This window comes from Sus scrofa, chromosome 17 (genome assembly GCF_054392235.1).
Source record: "Sus scrofa isolate SSC_HxYL_T2T_F1_AM1 chromosome 17, Sscrofa_HxYL_maternal_Yorkshire_Landrace_v2.0, whole genome shotgun sequence".
NCBI lineage: Eukaryota > Metazoa > Chordata > Mammalia > Artiodactyla > Suidae > Sus > Sus scrofa.
In genome coordinates this window covers 29,403,377-29,426,388 of record NC_139399.1, presented here as the reverse complement: position 1 = coordinate 29,426,388, position 23,012 = coordinate 29,403,377, and the positions used below count along the sequence as shown (strand labels likewise).

Genomic DNA, 23,012 nt, shown 5'->3' with positions numbered 1-23,012 from the left:
TTTTTTTTTTTTTAATTGATGAATGATGCCCAAGGAAAAAATTCTTTGACCTCATGTTAATGAATTCCTGAAAGAGTAAGAGGGCCCCACCAACACAGAGCTCCGGAAACTGTGGATTTGAGCTTTCTGTGGCTGATGTGACAAGAGCTGCTGGGTAGCAGAATCAAACAGCATGCCCCTCTTCAAACTTCTCCCTCTTGGTTAATGAAACATCACCAGAAGCAGAAGATCCACAAGTTTGTCTTCCTGTGGGCCTCTCTGGTATAATATATCCATGTGGTGAGCCCCAGTTATGGCCCTCAGATGCAATATTGAGGTCTGATTCGGGGACACAGTTCCCAGAGGCATACATGAGCCTGGTGAGCAAACTCATTGATACTCATCTCCCAGGAGAGGCCACGGGGACCACCTCGCCCAGATCTCCATCCCAGAGTTGACAGACCTCCTCTTGTAGGTTACAGATTGCTTCCTACATTGAGTGCAGAAAAACTAAGTACCCAGAGGACATGTTCTACTCTGCAGAACTCTCCAAATTGTTGATTTATGGCAGCTACTCTAATAGGACTTGTGCAGTGAACCTCAAGAATAGCATCTACCCTCAAACTGGAACCAGTTAGCTTACCTGTTGTTCCACCTAAAACATACGCTTGCTTCCTTTATGGTTGCATGAGAGGATATCAGACTTACTCTAGGCTTGGCCACCTTGACAGCTGCATCCAATGACTTCTCTCTGTAGGACTTGAACTCTGCTTGATAGGTTTAGTCCTCAGGAAAAGCTTGTGCAGGGAAGCAGAATCCGAGAGGATTACCTGAAGGAGATATGGTCCCTCTGTTCTTCTTAGAAACTCCAACATTTATCTCCCCCTGGATTAAGCCAGATCATCAAAAAGGAATTCCTGGCTAACGTCGTCCTGACCCCGTGTGGAAGAGCTTTTACTGCCAGCCTCCTCTGAGTAAAGCGGTCACGCCCAGCCCTACAAAACTCCACTGTCCTCACTTACCCACTGCACGCACTGCCTACTGTGTAAGAAGCCCTGCAGGAGGACTGGCTCCCTGGACTCTGTGCCAGGAACGGTTTTCTCCTTTGAGCAGTTGCTTTGTGTGATCCCATTACACCACGTGGCCCACTGTCTGGTCGTGGCCACCAGGAAGCTCTGCCTGTCTTTAACTTACTTTGTTAAGTTCTTTTTTTTTTTTTTTTTTTTTTAACCTCATTGCCTCACTTGAGGTTGTTGAAAGATATGATTTTTGTCAGCTATTTAAATCTCATAAGGAATAAATTGTAGGGAATAAACATGAATCAGGTATCCTCAGCTGCTTTGAATGTTTAGAGGACAAAATGTAAATACATTGGTAGTTGTCAGCTAACTGGAATAGGCTCAATATGGTTGGCCTGCAAACCATTTTTGTTTGGAGTGTGACTAAACTGTAAGCTCCGTGCTGTCCGGGGCCTGGGCCATCCCAGCCTCGGTGTCTCTCGCTGTTAGTGCCATGCTTGCTCCATCCGCAGCAGTCACTCTGCTCATACTCCCTGAGATTTGGACAAACAGTATCTGTCTGCACCTGAGTTACCAGCAACACAGCCTGGAGATGCTCAGAAGCACAAAGAAGCCGTGATGCTCTGGGGTTTCCTTCGCCTTCGTCGCCTGTGGGGGGACAGAGCTGGCACCTCTAACGTTCTTCCGTCTCCCCCTCTGCAGACTCACATTTCCAGACTTCCCCCCGGGGCGGTGGCCGGACAGTCCGTGGCGATCGAAGGAGGGGTCTGCCGCCTGGAGAGCCCCGTGAACTGAACCTTCAGGCCGAGCACAGAACGTCCGAGAGGCGTTTCGGAACCTGAGGTTTTTAACCGAAGCTGGACATTTTCCTCATTTTATAATTCCTGTCGCAGCCTCGTGCGTCGCTCACAACACTAGTGCTGCTGTAGTTAGCGCTTGGTGACATGCGGGCCTTGGGCAGATGAGCGGGACTGTGTGTGTGTGCGCGCGCGCGCGCATGCGAGCGCGTGTGTTCGCGTGTTTGTGTGTGTGTGTGTGTGTGTGCTTGCTTCTCCTTCGATGAAATAGAAGCCCCTCTTTATTGTGTACCTTAAGACCAGGAATGATTAAATCATCTTCCCCAAAACGTGTGCTTTCACTGTTTACAAGTAAAACCTAAAGGGCAAGAAACTTCGTTGATTTCACAGAGCTACCAACTGTCCTTGATGTAACTGTGTGTGTCTGAACTACAGAGTAAGTCTACTTGTGGAAATGATTTGCCGGTGGCAGTGGTCCCTTTAATAACAGTACTAGTAACAAAGTGTGTTTCTTTGTTAGCCAGTTTAAGTGGATCCCGTGGTAACTTAAACTGTTGTTCTCATCCCTCATATGGGGCATTTTTCTTTAACAAAGAATGGTTTCAGTGAAACAATCTAGCAGAGAATTAAGGTCAGAACCTTTTTAAATAATAGTCTTACTGATAAAGTTTGTACTTCTTTCCTCAAGCTTTTCTAAGCTTAAATACGGCATAGCTTCCAGCTGTGTAAACTGTATTATGAAAGAGTATGTAAAGAGAACCTACAGTAAAGCGCAGTCCTTAATTTGTGTATAATGGAATGTTATTTACAATGTAACACTGTAAATAAGAAAGCAAAATTTATGGGAAAATTCAATATTATCTTTGTTTCTTGTTTAAATATATTTTTAAGATAAAGGCACAAAAATAAAAGAAGCATATTACTGGGTATACCGTGTGACTCCTCTTCTCAGACTAATAAATTATCTTTTGAATCCTAGATTGGAGAGCTGTTATTTATTTATTCTTCTTACCGCATATGGAAGTTCCCAGGCTGGGCGCCGAGTCTGAGCTGCAGCTGAGACCTACACCACAGCCACAGCAATGCTGGGATCTGGGCTGCATCCACAACCTATGCCGCAACTTGGGGCAATGCTGGATCCTTAACCTGCTGAGCAAGGCCAGGGATCAAACCCTCATCCTCATGGACACTATTTCGGGTTCTTAACCCTCTGAGCCGGGATGGGAACTCCTGTTTTTTGTTTTGTTTGTAAAAAGTTACTTCTTTCAGAAATCATACCATTATCCGTCTTGCTGTGGTTCTGATTGTTCAGAATCCATTTGCATCTCTGTGTCGTTAGGCTGGACACCAGCATGACGAAAGATGAGCTTAGCACATCAGTGAATGGTCAGTAGACAAATCCCTAAAGTTTCCATTGTAATGTGATAAAAAAATTAACAAAGGAAGGGAATAAGACCACTTTGCTTGGAGACATGGTGGTGGCAGCGGAAAACTCAATGGTTTCGGTTGATAAATTGCTTCTCAATGTTATATTTAGTGATTCTGGAGCCACATAAGAAAACCAAGACGTTTCTTTTGATTTTACATGTAAGAAGTAGCTATCAGGAAGGCACTAAAGATAGACTTGCCTGGGGGAGGAAGTTTCCTGCACCCTCTAATCACGGCTCTGGGCGGTGACTGATAAAGCCTCAGATGAAATTATACATTTGACATCGATGTATGGCCAAATTATAAAGGAAAGACAACCCAAATGGAGTGGGTGTGAATATGAATGATTTGGGAGTTGCTGACTTATATTCCTCATACAGGCAATTACATTTGTCTCGCTCTGTTCTCATAGACAGGTTGGTGCCGTGGTATCTGTTTCTCATTCTTAATAAGGCTGAGACCTCAGTAAGAGATGGGCTGAGGCTGGTGGGGAGCCTTTGGCTTCAAAAGCTTTCAAAGACCTGTTACCTGTGGGCAGGGTTTTTTGTTTTTGTTTTTTGTTTTTTTCAGGAACTGGATTGGATCACATAAAACTATCAGGACACTTTGGACTCTGAAAATCCTCTGACCTATTTCAGAACCAGGAATGCCATTTCTTTCATCTCCTTTTGATTTTATCCCATTCATATTTAAAAGTTTGAGCTTGTTAAACACCTCTTTTATGAAGAGTTTAAAGACTAGCCAGTACAAAAGAGCATAACCCCTCCAGAAAACAGTTTAAGACTTTATTCTCCAATTTCTACCTTTCTTTTTTTAAATTTAGAGAATATTGTGAAACCTGGAGGGAAATAAAAAGTGATACTCAGAATCATGGAGGCAAAAAAAAAAGTCATGTGTAGTATAAGCGCCTTAATTAGAAGATAGATGTTCAAGAAGAGATACTGGAACCAGGAGAGATGGACGGATATAGAAACAACTTTGTTTCATACAAAAGTAGACAAGATAGAAACAGATGTAACCTTCCCTAGTCTGCCTTCTATCACCCAGCCTCTGAAACCATGTTTGAAGGTGCCCACTTTTAATGTGATGGTTCTAACTGTAGGCCTGGATTCTATTTCTTTTTAAGGCCTGAGCTTCGGATGTTTGGTCCTCTTGGGTATAGTTAAGCCTGGCCTGGATTCCTCAAGGCCGTCACTGTGATCCTGCTCTGAGTCTGGAAACAGCGGTGTCTTCCCCACCTGAGGAGGCAGAGGGTGTGTGCTTCACCCTAAGGAACCGGGGTCCCTGTGCTGACTGACTGGCCTGGCAGCCTCGTCTGAGCTCTGCCATCTCGCATTGCCTTCGGTGTGTCTGTCTCTGCTAGGCACTTCCTCATCTTCACACTGCCTCTTCTGCACGTGACCTTGAACTCAGATACCAGTGTCTGTAGAACTGTGTACAGTGTACCTATAAGCATGTGCTCATTGCTGGTCTGGGGTGCTTGTCTGTGAGCAAAATGGATGGAGTTTTAGTTTATGGATGTGGGGACATCTCTTCTGGTGTTCACGAGCCTTTTGGACCAAATTTCTCATCTCCCATATATGAGAGTGGTGATGTCACATGCCAGTTACCTGCAGACAAGTAAAGTTTGTCTTGTAAAGCATTGAGTGGGGGGTGTGATGGAGGAAAGTCAGGGGTGAAGATCGAGAAAAATGCTGGAGGTAGTCTCGACTCTTGAGATTGTATTTAATTCTTGTGCAATGTTAAAAATCTGGTCACTATTATGAAAGCAGTCCATTCTTATTACAAAAAAATTAAAAATAAAAGCAAGAAAAAAAATTTTAACTCATAACCCTACTTCCTTAGAGACAGCAGTTAATAACACTTTAGCTTGTATCCTTCTACTCTTCTTATGTATACATTTTCTGTGGGCTTTTTTTTTTTTTTTTTTTTACTTTTTAAGGCCACACCAGCAGCATATGGAAGTTCCCAGGCCACGGGTCTAATGGGAGCTATAGCCGCTGGCCTATGCCACAGCCACAGCAATGTGGGATCCTAGCCACGTCTGTCACCTGCAACACAGCTCACAGCAATGTCAGGTCTTAGCCTACTGAGCAAGGCCAGGGATTGAACCCGCATCCTCATGGATGCTAGTCAGGTTCAATAACCACCGAGCCACGATGGGAACTCCCCATTTTCTGTTTTTAACACAAAAATGGGGCTATACTGAATCCCCAAATGGGATTCTATAACCTGTACTTTTAACTTAATAGGAAAGCTGTCCAGACCTTTAGGATTATACAATACCCTTTTATTGCTTCCCTGTACAATCCTGGCTTAGGTTATGCTGTTGAGTGGGTATATTTTATCCTCAGACTTTTGCATAAATCCATCACAGTACTGAGAGCACAGTCAGTACACATTTTCTCAGGTCTCAGGTCAGTGCCATGAGCATGGTGGTAGAGTCTTAGCCAACGAAAGCCAGCTTAAACAGGTTCTAGAACAGGTCATTGTCGTTGCCCATATATCTATTTCAGGAGCCCCGGGCAAATTTTACAGGCTAACACTTCATCTTCATGCCTTAGAATTTGTTCTGGAACCACAGAAAGCTGCTCTGTCCTTGCGCAGAGCTGGCCGAAAGGCCGGGGATCAGCACTCCCAGAAGCAGCTCTCAATGAGCAATGGACAGAAGTTGGTGTCTAAACATTCAATGAGCTTCCTTGTCTCTTGGGCAGAATAATTCTGAGGCCTGTGTTTTACACCGTTGCTAAGAGGTTGAAACTTCAGTTGCCCCCTGTGGCCATTGACTCATTAATACACCTTGTCTCGGCTTTCTTCCCTTCCCCACACCCTTCCCCATCCCTGAACCCATGTTTCCTGGAACCAAATCCCAGATGAACTACTTGCACTTGACTCCTTGCTTCCAGGGGAACTTGAAACTAAGATAAGTTTTGTTTCATATGCTCTTCGCCACAAGGCCTTAGTGGCCATTGTACCCTCTCCTGCAGAGGGTGGACCCACTGGTCTGCCTGTGCACCCCTGGGGGCCTCCACTCCTGCCTTGAACTCCTATGAGCCATCCGCATCCCTGACATCCAATGGACATTCTCCAGGTGATAAGGCTGGATGTACCACGAAGTGAACGTTTATAACTAAGTGGGTGCCGATAGGCACCGGGCTGCTGGAGACGGACACTTTTTAGGAGGTGGTAAGTGAACAGAAGCGAAACAGCAGCAGCCCAGCAAGGACTGAAGGACACTGTTGAGGAAATGGCTTGGAATTGCATTAATGGTCATTGGAAGAAACGATAATCAAAGGCATGTTATGACCTGAAGAGACTTGGAGAGATTGAAGCAGAGTTAAACAGTGTCCATGTGTTGTGAGCCTGTCTCCACAATACCAACTCTAACAATCTCCTCTGGCCCCTGTTTCCAGAATACCATCTCTCAAGCTTGGATGTCCTTTATGTAACATTTAATTTTATGGTAATTTTTTTTTTTTTTTTTTGGCATATGGAGTTCCAGGGCCAAGGATGCCAGCCACAGGTGCAACCTAAGCCACAGCTGCGGCAACACTGGATCCTTAACCCACTGTGCCAGACTGGGGGTCAAACCTGGATCCCAATGCTCCCAAGATGCCACCAATCCCATTGCACCACACTAGGAACTCCTCATAGTTTTATTTTTATTTTATTTACTTGTTTGGCTGCACCTGCAGCATGCAGAAGTTCTTGGGCCAGGGATCAAACCTGTGCTACAGCAGCAACCCAAGCCCCAGAAGAATCAATGCCTCCTAATATTTTTCTTAAAATGTTTATTAAGTCAAACCCATTAACTTTACTCTGACATAAACCCTATAATTGCTCACTGTTGGGAATCCCTTTGGGCTGTGAAGCCCAGGCTCCTGGTCCTACTTAGGGTTGCAGTGGTGGGTCTACAGAGGGATAAGAGATGGAAGCCACTCCTCCCTCCCAGGAACCAGCCCAAGGAAATGTTGAACCCAGAAGATGAGCCTTCATGTGTATGATGGTTTGTTCTACTGTCACTATGTTCTAAACTTTTCCCAAAAGCTGGTTGAGCATGAGAAGGAGATGCAGGTGGGCAAAGGCAGCAGGCTGTAGGTGGGAATAAGTGAGAAATTGGCAACATAAAAGTAGTTCCTTTATGGGAGTTCCCTTCATAGCTCAGTGGTTAATGAACCCGACTAGGATCCATGAGGATTCGGGTTTGATCCTTGGTCTTTCTCAGTGGGTTAAGGATTCAGCATTGCCGTGAGCTGTGGTGTAGTCGAAGTTGCGGCTCAGATCCTGTGTTGCTGTGGCTGTGGCCTAAGCCAGAAGCTGCAGCTCTGATTCCACCCCTAACCTGGGAACTTCCATATGCCAAGGGTGTGGCCCTAAAAAAGCAAAAAGCAAAAAAAAAAAAAAAAAAAAAAGTAATCCCTTTAGGAGTTCTTGTTGTGGCTCAGCGGAAACAAACTTGATTAGTATCTATAAGGATGCAGGTTCAATCCATGTCCTCATTCCCTGGCCTCACTCAGTGAATTAAGAATCCAGCATTGCCCAAGCTGAGGTGTAGGTTGCAGATGCGGCTCGGATCTGCTGTGGCTGTGGCTGTGTATAGCAGGAGCAGCTCCAGTTCAACCCCTAGCCTGGGAACTTCCATATGCCAAGGGTGTGGCCCTAAAAAGGGGGGGAAAAAAAGTAATCCCTTTACATTAATATTTGTTCTGGGACGTTAGGAATTCTTAAGCAGTATACACTGCCTTTCCCTAGCACTTCATTTGGGAAAATCATACAAGGTATTAGTCCAGATGTCTATCCTCAGAGACCCACAGGCTGACCAGATTGACCAGGCTGTTCTTCCTTTCCCTTGTGCTGCTGTCTCTGAAATCTCTGGCCACAGGAAGGATTAAATCTAAAACTGGCCAGGGCCTTCCTCCAAGGCTGCACACTCACTTCCAGAAGCCCATCAGCCGAGCCCAGGGTGGTTCTTTGTGACCAGCTGTGGAAAGCAGGAGGGAAAGCAAGCCCGGTGGTTTCCCCTTTATGCAGTGAAGTCACAGAAGCCCTGAAACCACAGTGGCAAAGCCAGAAAAGCTGGGTGAGGGCTCCTCTGCCTCAGACTGCCACGGGGGTTTTACTGATTGTCAACAGAGCTTTGGAGGCTGGAAAGAAGGAAAAAAAAAAAAGTCTCCCTTACCCTTTGCTGTGATGATTATGTTGTAGATGCCAAGAGTTGCTCCTAAAATGGCCTTTTCTGGCCTTGGGGAAAAAAACATCCAGCTAATGCTTCAGATTTTTTACTACATTAAATTTTTATACTACATTAAGAAAAACTTGTGTTCTTTTCCATTTAGAAATAGTAAGATTTTAATCTTTCTACCCAAGATTCTCCCCAAACCTGTTAACTAGATGCCTGCTCCATCTGGTTAATGGTAACCCCACTTCTTCATGGTGCTCGGACCAAAATTTTGGGGGTCTCTTTTTTCATATGTCACAGCCTAACCAACTGCCCCTGCCTCAGCAACAACTGCTTTATCTGCTCACAATTCAGTGAAGGTTGATTTCACTCTGTGCTTTTCTGCTGCTCTCACAGATGGTCATGGGTGCGCTGAACTTAGTTGGAGGGTGAGCCGGGGCTGGGCCTATTGCCATTCCTTCCTCCGTGTGGGCTCAGAGCCTCTCCCTCTGCACGAGGCCTCTCAACATGGTCATTTCATGCTGCCTCTCGTGCAGGACATGGTATCTCGAAGTCCCCAGATTCACCAGAACAGAAGCTGTTGGCTTCTTAAGGTTTCAGTCCAGAGCTGGCCCAGCATCTCTCTTGTCACACTGATTGCTTAAACTGAGTCACCTTGCTCAGCCCAGATTCAAGAGGAAGGGGCAGTATAAGGGCACAAATCCAGAACCAAGGCCCGTTGGGGGCCTCCAAGCCAATATCCTTGAATCTGTTTTCCTATTTTACAATGATTCTATCAACAGATGTTCTTGCCTCTCTTCAAAGTGTATCCAGGGGCCACCCATTTCTCATCATCTCGGCTGCCACCATCCACCACTCTGACCTGAGCCATTACAATTAGGGCCTCATGGGTATCCCTGTGTCTGCTCTCGGCTCCTCCCCCACCCAGGTACTTGTCTACCTGGCAGCCAGAAGGATGCAATCCTGGTGCACTCCTACTGAAAACCTTGCAGTACTCCTTGTCCCCGAGCCTTTACCAGACCCTGAGATTTGCTCCCTGTCACTCTCAGACCTATTGGCCTGCCCTTGCTCACTCTGCTCCAACCATCCTGGGCTCCTCGCTGTTCTCCAAACAGCTCAGATGTCCTCCTATCTCAGAACCACCACACATGCTTTTAGTTATCCTCGGAAAGACTTTCCAGATGGATCCACAATAGCTGGCTTCTTCCTCATCTCCTTCGACTGCTCAAATCTTAACTTCTCAATGAGCATACTCCTTACCTGCCCCCCCCATCCCCCAGCACTCTGTATCCCCTTTCTGTGTTATTTATTTTCCTCTGGCACGTAGCACTTTCTAATCTATCATATAAGTGACAAATTTCGTTGGTTTATATATCTCCCTCCATTTGAAAGTAAGCTTACTGAAACACAGGGCATTTTTGTGTCATTCATGCTATCCCTCCAGCACCTGAGACAGTGCCTGGCACATAATATAGGCCCTCAATAAATATTGAATAAATGAAGGTTCCTCCTGGCCACATGGAACAGACAATGTGGAGGAGGAGTTTAATTGTTCCAGAGAACATAGTTTTATTGCTTCCTTACAAAATTACCCCAGTCTTAGCAGCATAAAATACAAATTGATTATCTCACAATTCTGTAAGTCAGAAGTCCTGGCTGATTTCTTTTCTCTGGTTGCCATGGGTCAAAATCAAGATGGTGACAGGGCTGCATTCCTTGTGAGAGGTGCTAGGGGAGAATTTATTTCCAGCTCATTCAGGCTGTTGGCAGGATTCTGTTTCACGGGGTTATTAAGGATGAGATCTTCATTTCCTTGCTGGCTGTTGGCTGGGGGTGGTTTTCAGCTTTCACAGACATTCCTCAGCTCCTGGCTCCCTTCCTCTGGCTTCAAAGCCAGTGACAGCTGGGTTGAGTCCCTCTTGTGTTTTGCATCCCTGACTCATCTCTTTGGCTTTATCTTTCCAACATATCTCTTCTGGCCACAGCAGGGAAAGGTTCTACACTTTTAAGGGCTCTTGTGACTAGATTGGGTCCATCTGAACAAGCCAAGATAATCTCCCCATCTCAGGGCACATACTTCAATCACATCTGCAAAGTCCCTTTCACCATGTAAGCAACATAACGAGTGTAATATGGGGATTAGGGAAGGGGTATCTTTGAGGGTCACTGTTCTACCTTCTAGAAGCAGTGGAAGTGCAATGAACTGAGGGCAGAATATCAGATGCTGGCCCTGGCACACTAGTCTCTAGGTGGCCTTGAACAAGTCCCTTAAATTCTTAGGGTCACAGTTTTCTCATGTGCTGATTAAGGATATGGATTAAGTCAGAGATCCCTAGAGTTTAGGCTTCCTTTAAAAATAGTGGGTCTGGGAGTTCCCAGTGTAGCTTAGCAGGCTAAGAACTCCAGTAGTATCCATGAGGATGTGGGTTCGATCCCTGGCCTTTCTCAGTGGGTTAAGGATCTGGTGTTGCTGCAAGGTTGCAGCATAGGTCAAAGATGTGCCTCGGATCTTGTGTTGCTTTGGCTGTGGCATAGGCTGGCAGCTGCAGCTTCAATTTCACCCCTAGCCTGGGAATGTCCATATGCCACAGGCATAAAATAATAATAATAATAATAATAATAATAATAATAATAATAATAATGGGTGGATCTATGGTTCTGGCCATGCTGAGCTACAATGATGCCATAGTTGCTCCAACCTCCTTCCTACCTTGATATGACCTACTCTGAATACTGTGTTTTTGGATTGCTTGTTTGTTAAGCAAATGTCTAAAACTTCAATCCACCATACTGAAATACCCTCAAATACTGCTGGTAGAAGTATGTAATATAGCACTTCTGAGGGCAATTTGTCAATATTTATCAAAATTATATCTGCATTTATCCTCTAAGTCGGCAACACACTTCTGGGAATTTATCTTACTGATATACTTGCACATATACCAAAATGACCTATGTGCAAGGATATTTGTTGTAGCATGTTTGTCATAACAGATGGATAGGGATAACCCATACTAATCATAAAGATGTTCAATGAATTATGCTTTATCCATGGTATGAAGCTGTCGAAAAAGACAAGTTTCTCTTTTTACTGGCATGGAAAGATCTTCAAGATGTATTAAATTAGCAAGGTAAAGACTAGAGTATATAACATCCTGTCTTTGGGATAAAGACTAGGACAAAGACTATATATAAGTGTTTTCTTGTAAATAGTGTATCCATTTCACAAGTCATATAAGCAATCAAACAATGACAAAAACAAGCCCTGGAGAGGGGAGAGAAAAATAAGTAAGCAGAGTTGTTATAATACATCACCTAAAATATCCGGTGATATATTACAAGAAATATTTGTATTGTATTTTCTTATATAATACTATATATAAGTATTTCTTGTATAATAATACAAGAAAATATGTACCCCCACATCCTGGAGGGATACATAAAGAAAAAAAGATCTCGGTAGGGGTAACAACTCCAGGGGATGAGGAATGGAGTATAACAGGGACTGGGTGGGAACAAACTTGTCCCACCTTCTCATCGCCTTCTGCTCTAGTCTCAGGAAGGCCTCTTGCTCTTGGATGTGCTCTTCCATCCCTTCAGGTTGGCCAGTGTGAGGCTTTTAAGTGAGGATTACCATTTGTAATCTGGCCACATCTAGCTCCCCTGCCTAGGATTTCTCCTGAGCAGCTGCCCAAATAGGATGCCCTGGCCAAACCAGAATCCTTACCAGAGGCAAAGAGTGGATTCAGAGTTGATGATGAAAATCTCTTCCATTGTCTCAGTGTTTAGTTCTATTTTTCATGTTTTACTTTAATTTTTTTTGATTCATGTTTAAAATTAAGGGGATACCAGCAGATATTTTTTAAAAAGCCTCAGGGAACATGATGTGCCCCCAATCATGGGGAAAATAGACTTCACCAAAATAGTGTAGCCATTTCACAAGTCATATAAGCAATCAAACAATGACAAAAACAAGCCCTGGAGAGGGGAGAGAGAAATAAGTAGCAGAGTTGTTATAATACATCACCTAAAATATCCGGTTTTCAACAAAGAATGACAAGATAGCAAAAAAGTAGGAATATATAACCCATCCATGGATGGAAAAAGGCAACAGAAACTATCTCAGAGGGGAACCAGGTGTCAAATTTAACAATGACTTAAAAGTAGCCATCACAAATATTGTTATGGAATGGTTGTTTGTGGCCCTGCGCCAAATTAAAAATTGGAAACCCTAGCCTCTAATGTGATCATAGTAAGAGGTGGAGCCTTTGGGAGATGGTCATGAGAATGAAGCAATCATGAGTTGGGTTAAAGCTCTTATAAAAAACCTGAGAGAACTAGTTTCTTCTCTCTGCTCTTTGCCATGTGAGGGCAACAGCAAGAAGACAGCCATCTGCAAATCAGGAAGAGGGCTCTCAACAGAATCCAATCATGCTGGCACCCTCACCTTGGACTTCTCAGCCTTCAGAATTGTTAGAAATAAATGTTGTTTAAATCATCCAAGACAGAAATGTTCAAAGAACTAAAAGAAACCATGCTTAAAAATGTAAAGTGAGGTATGAAGACAGTATCTCATGAAATAGAGAAAATCAGTAAAGAGACAGAAATTATAAATAAAAAACCTAAATGGAAATTCTGGAGTTTAAAAGTACAATGACCAAAATTTAAAAATGAATTAGAGGATCTCAACAGTAGATTTGAACTAGCAGAAAAAAGAATTAGCGAACTTATTAGATAGCTAGAGATTATACAATATGGAGAACAGAAAGAAAGTAAAGTGAGGAGTAAAGAGCCTCAGGGAAACGGAGGACATCTTTAAGTTCACCAGCATAAGCCTACTGGAGAGAGAGGAGAAAGAGAAAGAAGCGGAAAAAGTATTTGAAGAAATAGCAGCTAAAAACTTCTTGAATTTGCTGAAACATGGATTTACACACTCAGGAAGCTCAATGAACTTCAAGTAGTGTAATTACAAAGAGATCCACAGATAGGCACATAGTAAAAATGCTAGACACCTAGATTGGCTATACAATATCAAACAAAATAGACTTTAAAACAAAATATAACACTAGAGGTAAAGAGGAGAATTTTATAATGATAAAGGACTCAATCCATCATGAGTTTATAAAAATTATACATGTACATAACAGCAGACCCCCCAAAATACATGCAGCAAAGCTGACACAATTGAGGGGAGAAGTAGACAATACAGCAATTATGGCCAGAGGCTTCAATACCTCATTTTAAATATTGACTAGATCAATTATGCAGAAGATTAACAAGGAAATAAAAGACGTGAATAACACTGCACACAACATATATCTAAGAATATATTCTTAGAGCACTCTACCCAACAATAGCAAAATGAAATATATTTCAAGTGCATGTGAAATTTTCTTCAGGATAGACCTTATGCTTGGCCATAAAACAATTCTAAAAGGATTCTAAAACAATTTTAAAAGGATTAAAAGCATGTAAAATATTCTCTGATCACAAAAAAAATTAAAAATTAATAACAAAGAAATTGAGGAAATTCACCAATATGTGAAAATTGAACAATGCACAACTAAATAACCAATGAGTTAAAGATAAAAACACAAGGAAACTAGAAAATACTTTGAAATGAGTTAAAAGGAAGACATAACATACCAAAACTTAAGAGAGGCAGCTAAAGCAGTCCTTAGAGGGAAATTTACAGCTGTAAATGCCTGCGTTACAAAATCAATAACCAAACAGTCCACTTTAAGATACCAGAAAAGGAAAAAGAGCAGCCTAAAAGCAAATAGAAGCAGGAAATAATGGCAATTAGAGTGGGAATCAATTCAATAGAGTAGAAAGACAGTAGAGAAGATGAGCGAAGTCAAAGTTTGTTCTTCAAAAGGATCAACAAAACTGACGAACCGTTACCTAGACAGACTAGAAAAAAGAGAGAATACCCAAATTAATAAAATAAAAATTAAGGAAAGGAAAATACTACTGAACTCACAGGTATAAAAAGAACATAAACGGAATGGTGTGAATGACTACATGCCAATTAATCAAATAACCTGTTTGAAACTGATGAGTTCCTAGAAAGATACCAAACTACCAAAACTGACTCAAGAGGAAATAGATCTATAACAAATGAAGAGCCTTAGTAGTAATCAAAAAAACTTCCCACAAATTTAAGCACTACTATATAAGCTATACTGGTTGATTCTACCAAACATTTAAAGAAGAATTAATATCAATTCTTAACAAAATTTTTCAACAAAATAGAAGAGGAGGGGACATTTTCCAACTTATTCTATGAAATGCAGCCTCTTTGGTACAATCAGGCAGTTTTTTAAGCAGTTAAACAAGGAGTTTTCCCTTCCTACATAGGTACCCAGGATAAATGAAAACACGTCCACAAAAAACATGTACATGAATGTTCATTGCAGCGTCATTCATAATAGCCAAAAAAGTAGTCCATCAACTGATAAATCAATAAACCAATGGTATAACCAGATAATGGAATATGATGACAATAAAAAGTAATAAAATATTGATATAACATAACATGGATGAACTTTGAAACATTATGCTTTGTGAACAATGCCGGTCACAAAGGAACACATATTACATGATTTCATTTAGTTGAAATGTTTAGTACAGGCAAATCTGTGGAAACAAAATGTATACTAGTGGTTGCCTAGGGATGGGAAGGATTGGAGGGGATTGAAGGGTTATGATTAAGGGGTATAGGATTTTTTTGTTTTTTGGTTTTGAATTATTTTTTTTTTTTGGTTTTGAATTAATGAAGAAGTGCTATAATTGTGGTACTGAATGCACAATTTTGTCAATACAGTAAAAGCCACTGACCTGGGCATTTTAAATGGGTTAATTGTGTGATACGTGAATTATCCCTCAGTAAAGTTATTAAAAATGTAAAATAAGGGGAGAGAGCGGGTGGACTGTGAATTTGGGGTTAATAGATGCAAGCTCTTGCCTTTGGAATGGATAAGCAATGAGATCCTGCTGTATAGCACTGGGAACTATATCTAGTCACTTATGATGGAGCGCGATAATGTGTGAGAAAAAAGTAATGCATGTATACATGTATGTGTGACTAGGTCACCTTGCTGTACAGTAGAAAATTGACAGAACACTGTAAACCAGCTATAAAAATAAAATAATATAAAGTATTATACTGTTAAAAAATAAAAATAAAAATGGAAAATAATTTAAGGATAAATATTGGAAGAAAATATCAAGTCCTCTCAAATTCTTAACTTTTCCTGGTTGATCATTCCCAATTTCTCCAACTATTTTCCACATGTATTGTTAACAGTTAAGGTGTCTTTTTTTTTTTTAAATGTAACTGCAATAACCTAGCCACATTATCACATCCAAACCATTTAACAATAATTCTTTCCTATCATTAAAAGTCCATTAAAAGTTCAAATTTCCAATTGGATTATGCATTAGTCTGCTATGATTGCTGTAACGAAGTACCACAGACTGTCTTAAGTGGCAAAAATTTATTTTCTCACAGTTCTAGAAGCTAGAATTCCCAGATCAAGGTGTTAGCAAAGTTGATATTTTCTGAGGCCTCTCGATTTGGCTTGTAGATAGTTGTCTTCTCTGTCTTCCTCTGAATATCTGTGTCCTAAGTGCCTCTTCATATAAAGACATCAGTCATGCTGGATTAGAGCCCTTCCACATGACCTCATTTTGCCTTAATCAGCTCTTTAAAGGCCATCGTTCCAAATACAGTCATATTCCAAGTTATGAGGGGTGAGGGCTTCAACATATGAATGTTGTGGGGAACAATTCAACCCAAAATGCCTTTTATTTATTTATTTATTTATTTATTTATTTATTTAGTCCTTTGTCTTTTTAGGGCTGCAGTGGTATATGGAGGTTCCCAGGCTAGTGGTCGAATTAGAGCTACAGCTGCTAGTCTACACCACAGCCACAGAAACGTAGGATCCCAGCTGCGTTTGTGACCTACACCACAGCTCACGGCAATGCTGGATCCTTAACCCACTGAGCAAGGCCAGGGATCAAATCTGAGTCCTCATGGATCCTAGTCAGGGTTATTAACCACTGAGCCATGATGGGAACTCCCATAATGCATTTTAAATGAACATTTACTTGTTTGAATGAAGATCTCTTGTAAAGAAAAAAAAAAAAAAAACTCAGGTGCTTAGTGTTCGGATAAATTATTTTAGAATAATACCACTTGTATAAACATAAAACCAAATGGAAACTATTTCTTATGTGTATAGCTCCTTCTTACTGCTTGGTGGGGGTGGTAGTTCAGGCTCCCACCAGATTTTTGCAGACACTCTGCCAGCTGGGAGGGGAAGGAGATTTGTCTTTACTCCTTGGAGGAGACAAAAGTCTCTAGTGCCCATTTGGCCTTCCCTGATACCACTCGGCAGAGGGGGTGTTGGGACACCTGTCACAGCCTGATGAGGGTGAGAGTCTAGGTTCTCCCCTTGCCCCTCACTGGAAAGATTGGGCTTGGGGACACAGATGTTTAACCTACGGTATTTGGCTGGAGAAGAGCAGTTGTTATCTAAAAGTTTCTTATTTTCTAGACTTCTCCTTCTCTGGTCCGCTGGAATTGAGAGAGCAGACTTTTTCTCAGGGCTCATTTTGGCTCTGCCCATTGTTGTTTTCAGGTTGCTGGCATCTCCAGTACCCAGTCTGGACACAAGAGGCAAAGAGAAAACTTGGGGAACATATGCCATATTGTTCAGGAACCAAGGTCCCCAGTGGTCTGACTTCTGTCCACCTTTCCACCTTTTATTATGCGTTTTTTTAAAATAGATAACGTCCCAGGTTTTTTAAAGCGGTTCTTAGTCAAAGGAATAGGGGAAAGTACTTTTATTCCATCTTTTTAGAAGCAGAAGTGCTGATTTTTAATATAGAAGCATGTATTTGAGAACTGAATATTTCACTAGTTGACTTGATTCTCTTGATTTTGAACTTGAGAACTATCATTTGAGTTACTGACAGGATTGGCATTATACTTCCTTTTGCATAATAAACTTGTCTTTAACTACCTACCCATTATTTTTCCAGCCAATCCACTTAAAAGTCGCCCTGGGAAGAGTTCCCACTGTGGTGCAAATGATCAGTGGTGTCTCTGCAGGTTCGATCCCCGGTCCCGCACAGTGAGTTAAAGGATCCAATATTGCTGCAGCTGCAGCTGCAGCTTAGCTTGCTTAGAGAATCTGATCCTTGGCCAAGGAACTCCATATGCTGTGGGAGTGGCCAAAAAAAGAAAAAAATAAAGAAAAAGAAAGAAAGAAAAAGAAGAAGAAACAGAAAAATACCCTGGGAGATTAAGATGAAGCTATTTCATGAAAAAATCCTAGTTGTGAGTTGACCACTTACATTTACTGCTGACCAAGGTTCTGTGTGAATACTCAGAATGATCTTGGTACCATCTATGTTCAACCCTAAACAATAAAGATAATATCACTCAGACTATTTTTTTTTTCTTTTTACGGCCACACCTGCAGTATATGGAAGTTCCTGGGCTAGGAGTGGAATCAGAGCTACAGCTGCAGGCCTACACCACACCCACAGCAACACCAGATCTGAGCTGCGTCTCTGACCTATGCCACAGCTTGTAACAATGATGGATCCTTAACCCACTGAGCAAGGCCGTGAATTGAACCTCCATCCTCATGGGCACTATGTAAGTTTCTTAACCCTTTGAGCCACAAGGGGAACTCCCCAAACTACTGTTTACAGGCATCACTGATCATGCTTCAGTTCTCCCACTTTCTCATGTCCCGCTACCCAAAACCTTTGTTTGACATTAACATTACTAAAACCTCAAATGCAAATAAATACAAGTCAAGGCAAGTACAGTTTCTTTCATGAATTAGTTACAAGGTGACCCCGAATATGTTTGTATTACTTTATTTTATTTTGTCATCAAAATGAAAAACAAAATTCAATTGCAAAATTCATTGAATTTATGGGTTCTGAAGGTTGTATCTGTAAACTCACCAGAGCCTACAAACTCTAGTTTGTGAAACTTAGGGCTTGACTATTTCCAGATCTAGCTGAATACTAGTAAGAGTTACAAATGTATTGCAAGATAGGCTGCAGGTGGCTATTAAATATTGGAGCACATGGGTTGGGGGTGTGGATAGGTAGGCACCTGGCCAGGGGAGGGATGATGACAACAGCAAGCCATCAGTACAGTCCTTTCTTTGCACATCTGTATGATTTACTGACAATCCTCCTCCATGTCCTTGGACACTACCATTTTCAGTGTGATCCAGCTGATTTCCAGTTACCAGTATCTGCATCTCTGTGCCCAAGGGTTCTCTCCAAAACTCCATGTGGCAGGCCAGAAGTGCAAGGGAATTAATGTTTCCTGGAGCAGCTCTCAACTCCTGGTACTCAGGAGCTGGGCATTTTATCCTCACTCTGGGTCAGAATATCATCGAGGCTTATGCTTGCATCCTTTCCCAGAATGTCTGTTTGGTATTTCCAGTTTCCTTGCTATTGCATCCTTATTGCCTACCTTCCCCTCCCCATCTCATATCCCCATGGTCAGTGTTTCCTCTAACCCCCCAGTAAAGTCCTTGCACTCAAATTCTTAGGGTTTGCATCTGGGAGAAAAGCACTTTATAAAGTGCCTTTACTTATGATACCTCATTTGACCCATATGACAATTCTGGACGGCAGGAAGTTATATTACTTCAGAACTGTGAAGGAATGTGAACCCTATATTCTGTTTTGTTCTTTTATGTATCCCAAGGATAGCACCTGGCACATTATAGATGCTCGATAAATAATTGATGAATAAAGGAATAAAACTGATGCTCCTTTCAGTAATTAGGTCAAATTGCCAGTAAGAGAGCTGGGACTCAAATACCAGTCTCGGGGTCCTGTTCCTAATGCTTTTGATGGTGGTTTGTGGAGGAACTTAAAGACGTTTTAAATATGCCAATATCGTCATCCAGTTCTAAACTATAGCAACGTCAGTGTTTTCAGGGCTGGTGGAATTGATCTGTTATGAAAATACCAAAGATATTTGTGGCTCGAATTGCCATATCTGCCTGTTGATACCACACAGGCATTTAGGATCACGTCATTCTCACAGTGGCTGTCCACAGCAGCCTGGCCCCATAAAATAGAGACAAAAGTCTCTCAGCCCCCTAAGACAGTTAAAATATATTCTAGGACAGGCTTGTTTTTTAAAAAATTTTTTAATTTTAACAAAATTTTTAATTATTTTTATTTTTTCCATTATAATTGGGTTATAGTGTTGTCGGTTTTCTACTGTACATCAAAGTGTCCCGGTCACACACATACACACATATGTATTCTTTTTCTCACATTACCCTCCATCATGCTCCATCGCAAGTGACTAGATAGAGTTCCCTGTGCTGTATAGCAGGATCTCATTGCTTATCCACTCCAAATGCAGTAGTTCGTATTTATTAACCCCAGACTCCCAGTCCATCCCACTCCCTCCTGCTCCCCCTTGGCAACCACAAGTCTGTTCTCCAGGTCCATGCCTTCTTTTCCGTGGAAAGGTTCATTTATGCTTTATCTTAGATTCCAGGTGTAAGTGATATCATATGGTATTTGTCTTTCTCTTTCTGACTTACTTCACTTAGTATGAGAGCCTCTAGTTCCATCTACGTTGCTGCAAATGGCATTATTTTTTTATGATGAGTAATATTCCATTGTGTATATATACCACTTTTTTTTTTTTTTTGTCTTTTTGCCATTTCTTGGGCCGCTCTTGCGGCATATGGAGATTCCCAGGCTAGGGGTCCAATCAGAGCTGTAGCCACCGGCCTATGCCAGAGCCACAGCAACTCGGGATCCAAGCCGAGTCTGCAACCTACACCACAGATCACAGCAACGACGGATCCTCAACCCACTGAGCAAGGCCTGGAATCGAACCTGCAACCTCATGGTTCCTAGTCGGATTCGTTAACCACTGAGCCGCGACAGGAACTCCTTTTTTGTCTTTTTATCTTTTTGTCTTTCAGGGCCTCGCCTGAGGCATTTAGGCTAGGGGTCCAGTTGGAACCACAGCCACAGGCCTGCGCCAGAGTCACAGCAACTCAGGATCCAAGCTGTGTCTGTGACCTACACCACAGCTCATGGCAACACCAGATCCTTAACCCACTGAGCAAGGCCAGGGGTTGAACCCACATCCTCATGGATGCTAGTTGGGTTTGCTAACCACTGAGCCACAATGGGAACTCCAATATACCACAGCTTCTTAGTTTATTCATCTGTCGATGGACATTTAGGTTGTTTCCATGTCTTGGCTATTGTGAATAGTGCTGCAATGAACATAGGAGTGCGTGTACCTTTTTCAGTGGAAGTTTTTTTCTCGATATATGCCCAATAGTGGGATTGCTGGGTCATATCATAGTTCTATATTTAGTTTTCTGAGCTACTTACATACTATTTTCCATAGTGGTTGTACCGATTTACATTCCCACAGCAGTGAAGGAAAGTACCCTTTTCTCCATACCCTCTATAGCATTTGCTATTTGTTGACTTGTTAATGATGGCCATTCTGACAGGTGTGAGGTGGTACCTCACAGTAGTTTTGATTTGCATTTCTCTAATAATCAGTGATGTTGAGCAATTTTTCATGTGCTTATTGGCCATCTATATATCTTCTTTGGAGAAATGTCTATTCAGGTCTTTTGCCCCTTTTTAAATTGGCTTGTTGGGTTTTTTTTGCTGTTGAGTTGTATAAGTTGTTTTTTTTTAAATTTTTATTGAAGTATAGTTGATTTGCAATATTGAGGTAGTTTCAGGTAAACAGCACAGTGATTTATTTATACATATGTATGTATTTATATATGTATATTTTCATATTCTTTTCCCTTATAGGTTATTATAAAACATCAACTATAGTTTCCTGTGCCATACAGTAGGGCTTGTTGGTTATGTATTTTATATCGAGTAGTGTGTATATGTTAACCCCAGCTTCCTAACTTATCCCTTCCCCCTTTCCTCTTTGGTAACCATAAGTTTGTTTTCTATGTATGTGAGTCTCTTTCTGTTTTACTAATAAGTTAATTTGTATCTTTCTTTAATTTTTTTTTTATTTTTAGGGCCACACCCGCTGGCATATGGAGGGTCCCAGACTAGTAGTGGAATCGGAGCTATAGCTCCCAGCCTACGCCATAGCTCATGGCAACACCGGATCCTTAACCAACTGAGCAAGGACAAAGATTGAACTCGCAACCTCATTCTTACTAGTCGGATTCATTTCTGCTGCACAATAACAGGAACTCCTGTATCTTTTTCTTTTTTTATTTCACATATAAGTGATATCATATGATGTTTGCCTTTTTTTTTTTTTTTTTTTTTGGCCTTTTTCTAGGGCCGCTCCTGCGGCATATGGAGGTTCCCAGGCTAGGGGTTGAATCAGAGCTGTGGCCACCGGCCTACACCAGAGCCATAGCAACGCGGGATCCGAGCCACATCTGCAACCTACACCACAGCTCATGGCAACACCGGATCCTTAACCCACTGAGCAAGGCCAGGGATCGAACCCGCCACCTCATGGTTCCTAGTCGGATTTGTTAACCACTGTGCCACAATGGGAACTCCTGATGTTTGTCTTTATCTGGTTACTTCTCTTAGTATGATCATCTCTAGATCTATCCATGTTGCTACAAATGGAGTTATTCCCAGCCTTGTTTTTATATTTTCCCCTTCATCAGTGTGAACATCTTAAAGTCACTTTGCCTGGAGGAACCTCACTCTTTAACACTCTAACTTGGGCTTAAAAAATAATTTTATACCTCCTTTAAGCATTCTAAAGAGTTTTCTAATAAATGGACATATATAGGTAAAACCATATTCAGGAGTATGAACAAAGAAAAACATCCATTGCAGTTAGTTATTAGATTAGATACTCATAAATCAATTTTTGCTTAAATCATGCATCTTCCCCCAAATGAACCCAAATTCTGCGAAACCGTTTTTATTCCCAAGCACTGCTTTTCCTAAACCCCTTCGGTCTTTGGACACATTAAAGGATATCCAATTTCATTGGTCTAAGCTGAGTGATCGCAATTCATCAAGGCATGAAAAGTCTGTCCAGTCTTGTGGAATATCATTAAATGGTTCAAGGACGTTTCTAATCTTAATGATGGCCAAGGGGGAACAACTATTATGATGATGAATGGGAATGAATATCTGGAGAAAGTTCAAGGCATGTTATACTTACAAAGACTAATACACGTTGTTTATCTAAATCATCCAACTGATTAAAGAAACACACAAAGCCCAAGACAGTTAAAAGCAGAGAATCAAATAGGGTTTGACCTACCCTGGTATATTTATTGCTGACCATGTCATGTCTGTAAAATGTATTGCTCCACCAAGATGCAGTGTATATATACCGGGAGGGTCTTTTGAGGCTGATGTTGAGTAATATAGGCTGTCCAGTTTATTGCCTGGCTAAATATTTATATAAAATGAGTTCACTGATGGTGGGGAAGCCCTCCATAAAAGGAGTCTTTCAATGTTACTAGCTGATTAGCTGCAACGCCCAGGGCTTAGCCAGAGCTAGGTGGTGGTAACTTTGGTACTTCCGCTCCTAAAACCAGTTCTTGAGCTGTTCAATGTTTT

At 41.8% G+C, this 23,012-nt stretch overlaps 1 protein-coding gene across 28 annotated transcripts in view; it reads left to right on the top strand.

Moving 5' to 3' along the window:
• TASP1 (taspase 1) overlaps window positions 1–23,012 on the top strand; it is a 392,837-nt gene that overhangs the window by 246,482 nt on the left and 123,343 nt on the right. For 9 of the 28 annotated variants that reach the window (XR_014831938.1, XR_308663.4, XR_014831936.1 and 6 more), the window contains one exon: window positions 1,701–2,773. The exons of 15 other annotated variants lie outside the window; for them this stretch is intronic. Coding sequence is in view for 8 of the 13 variants with exons in the window: in XM_013985079.3 (XP_013840533.1) it covers window positions 1,701–1,793 (93 nt within the window). In the remaining 5 variants the exon portion in view is untranslated. Of the gene's footprint in view, window positions 1–1,700; window positions 2,774–4,349; window positions 5,042–23,012 lie in introns of those variants that run through there. 4 more of the 28 variants (XR_014831939.1, XM_013985078.3, XM_085003120.1 and 1 more) reach the window with 1 other exon arrangement.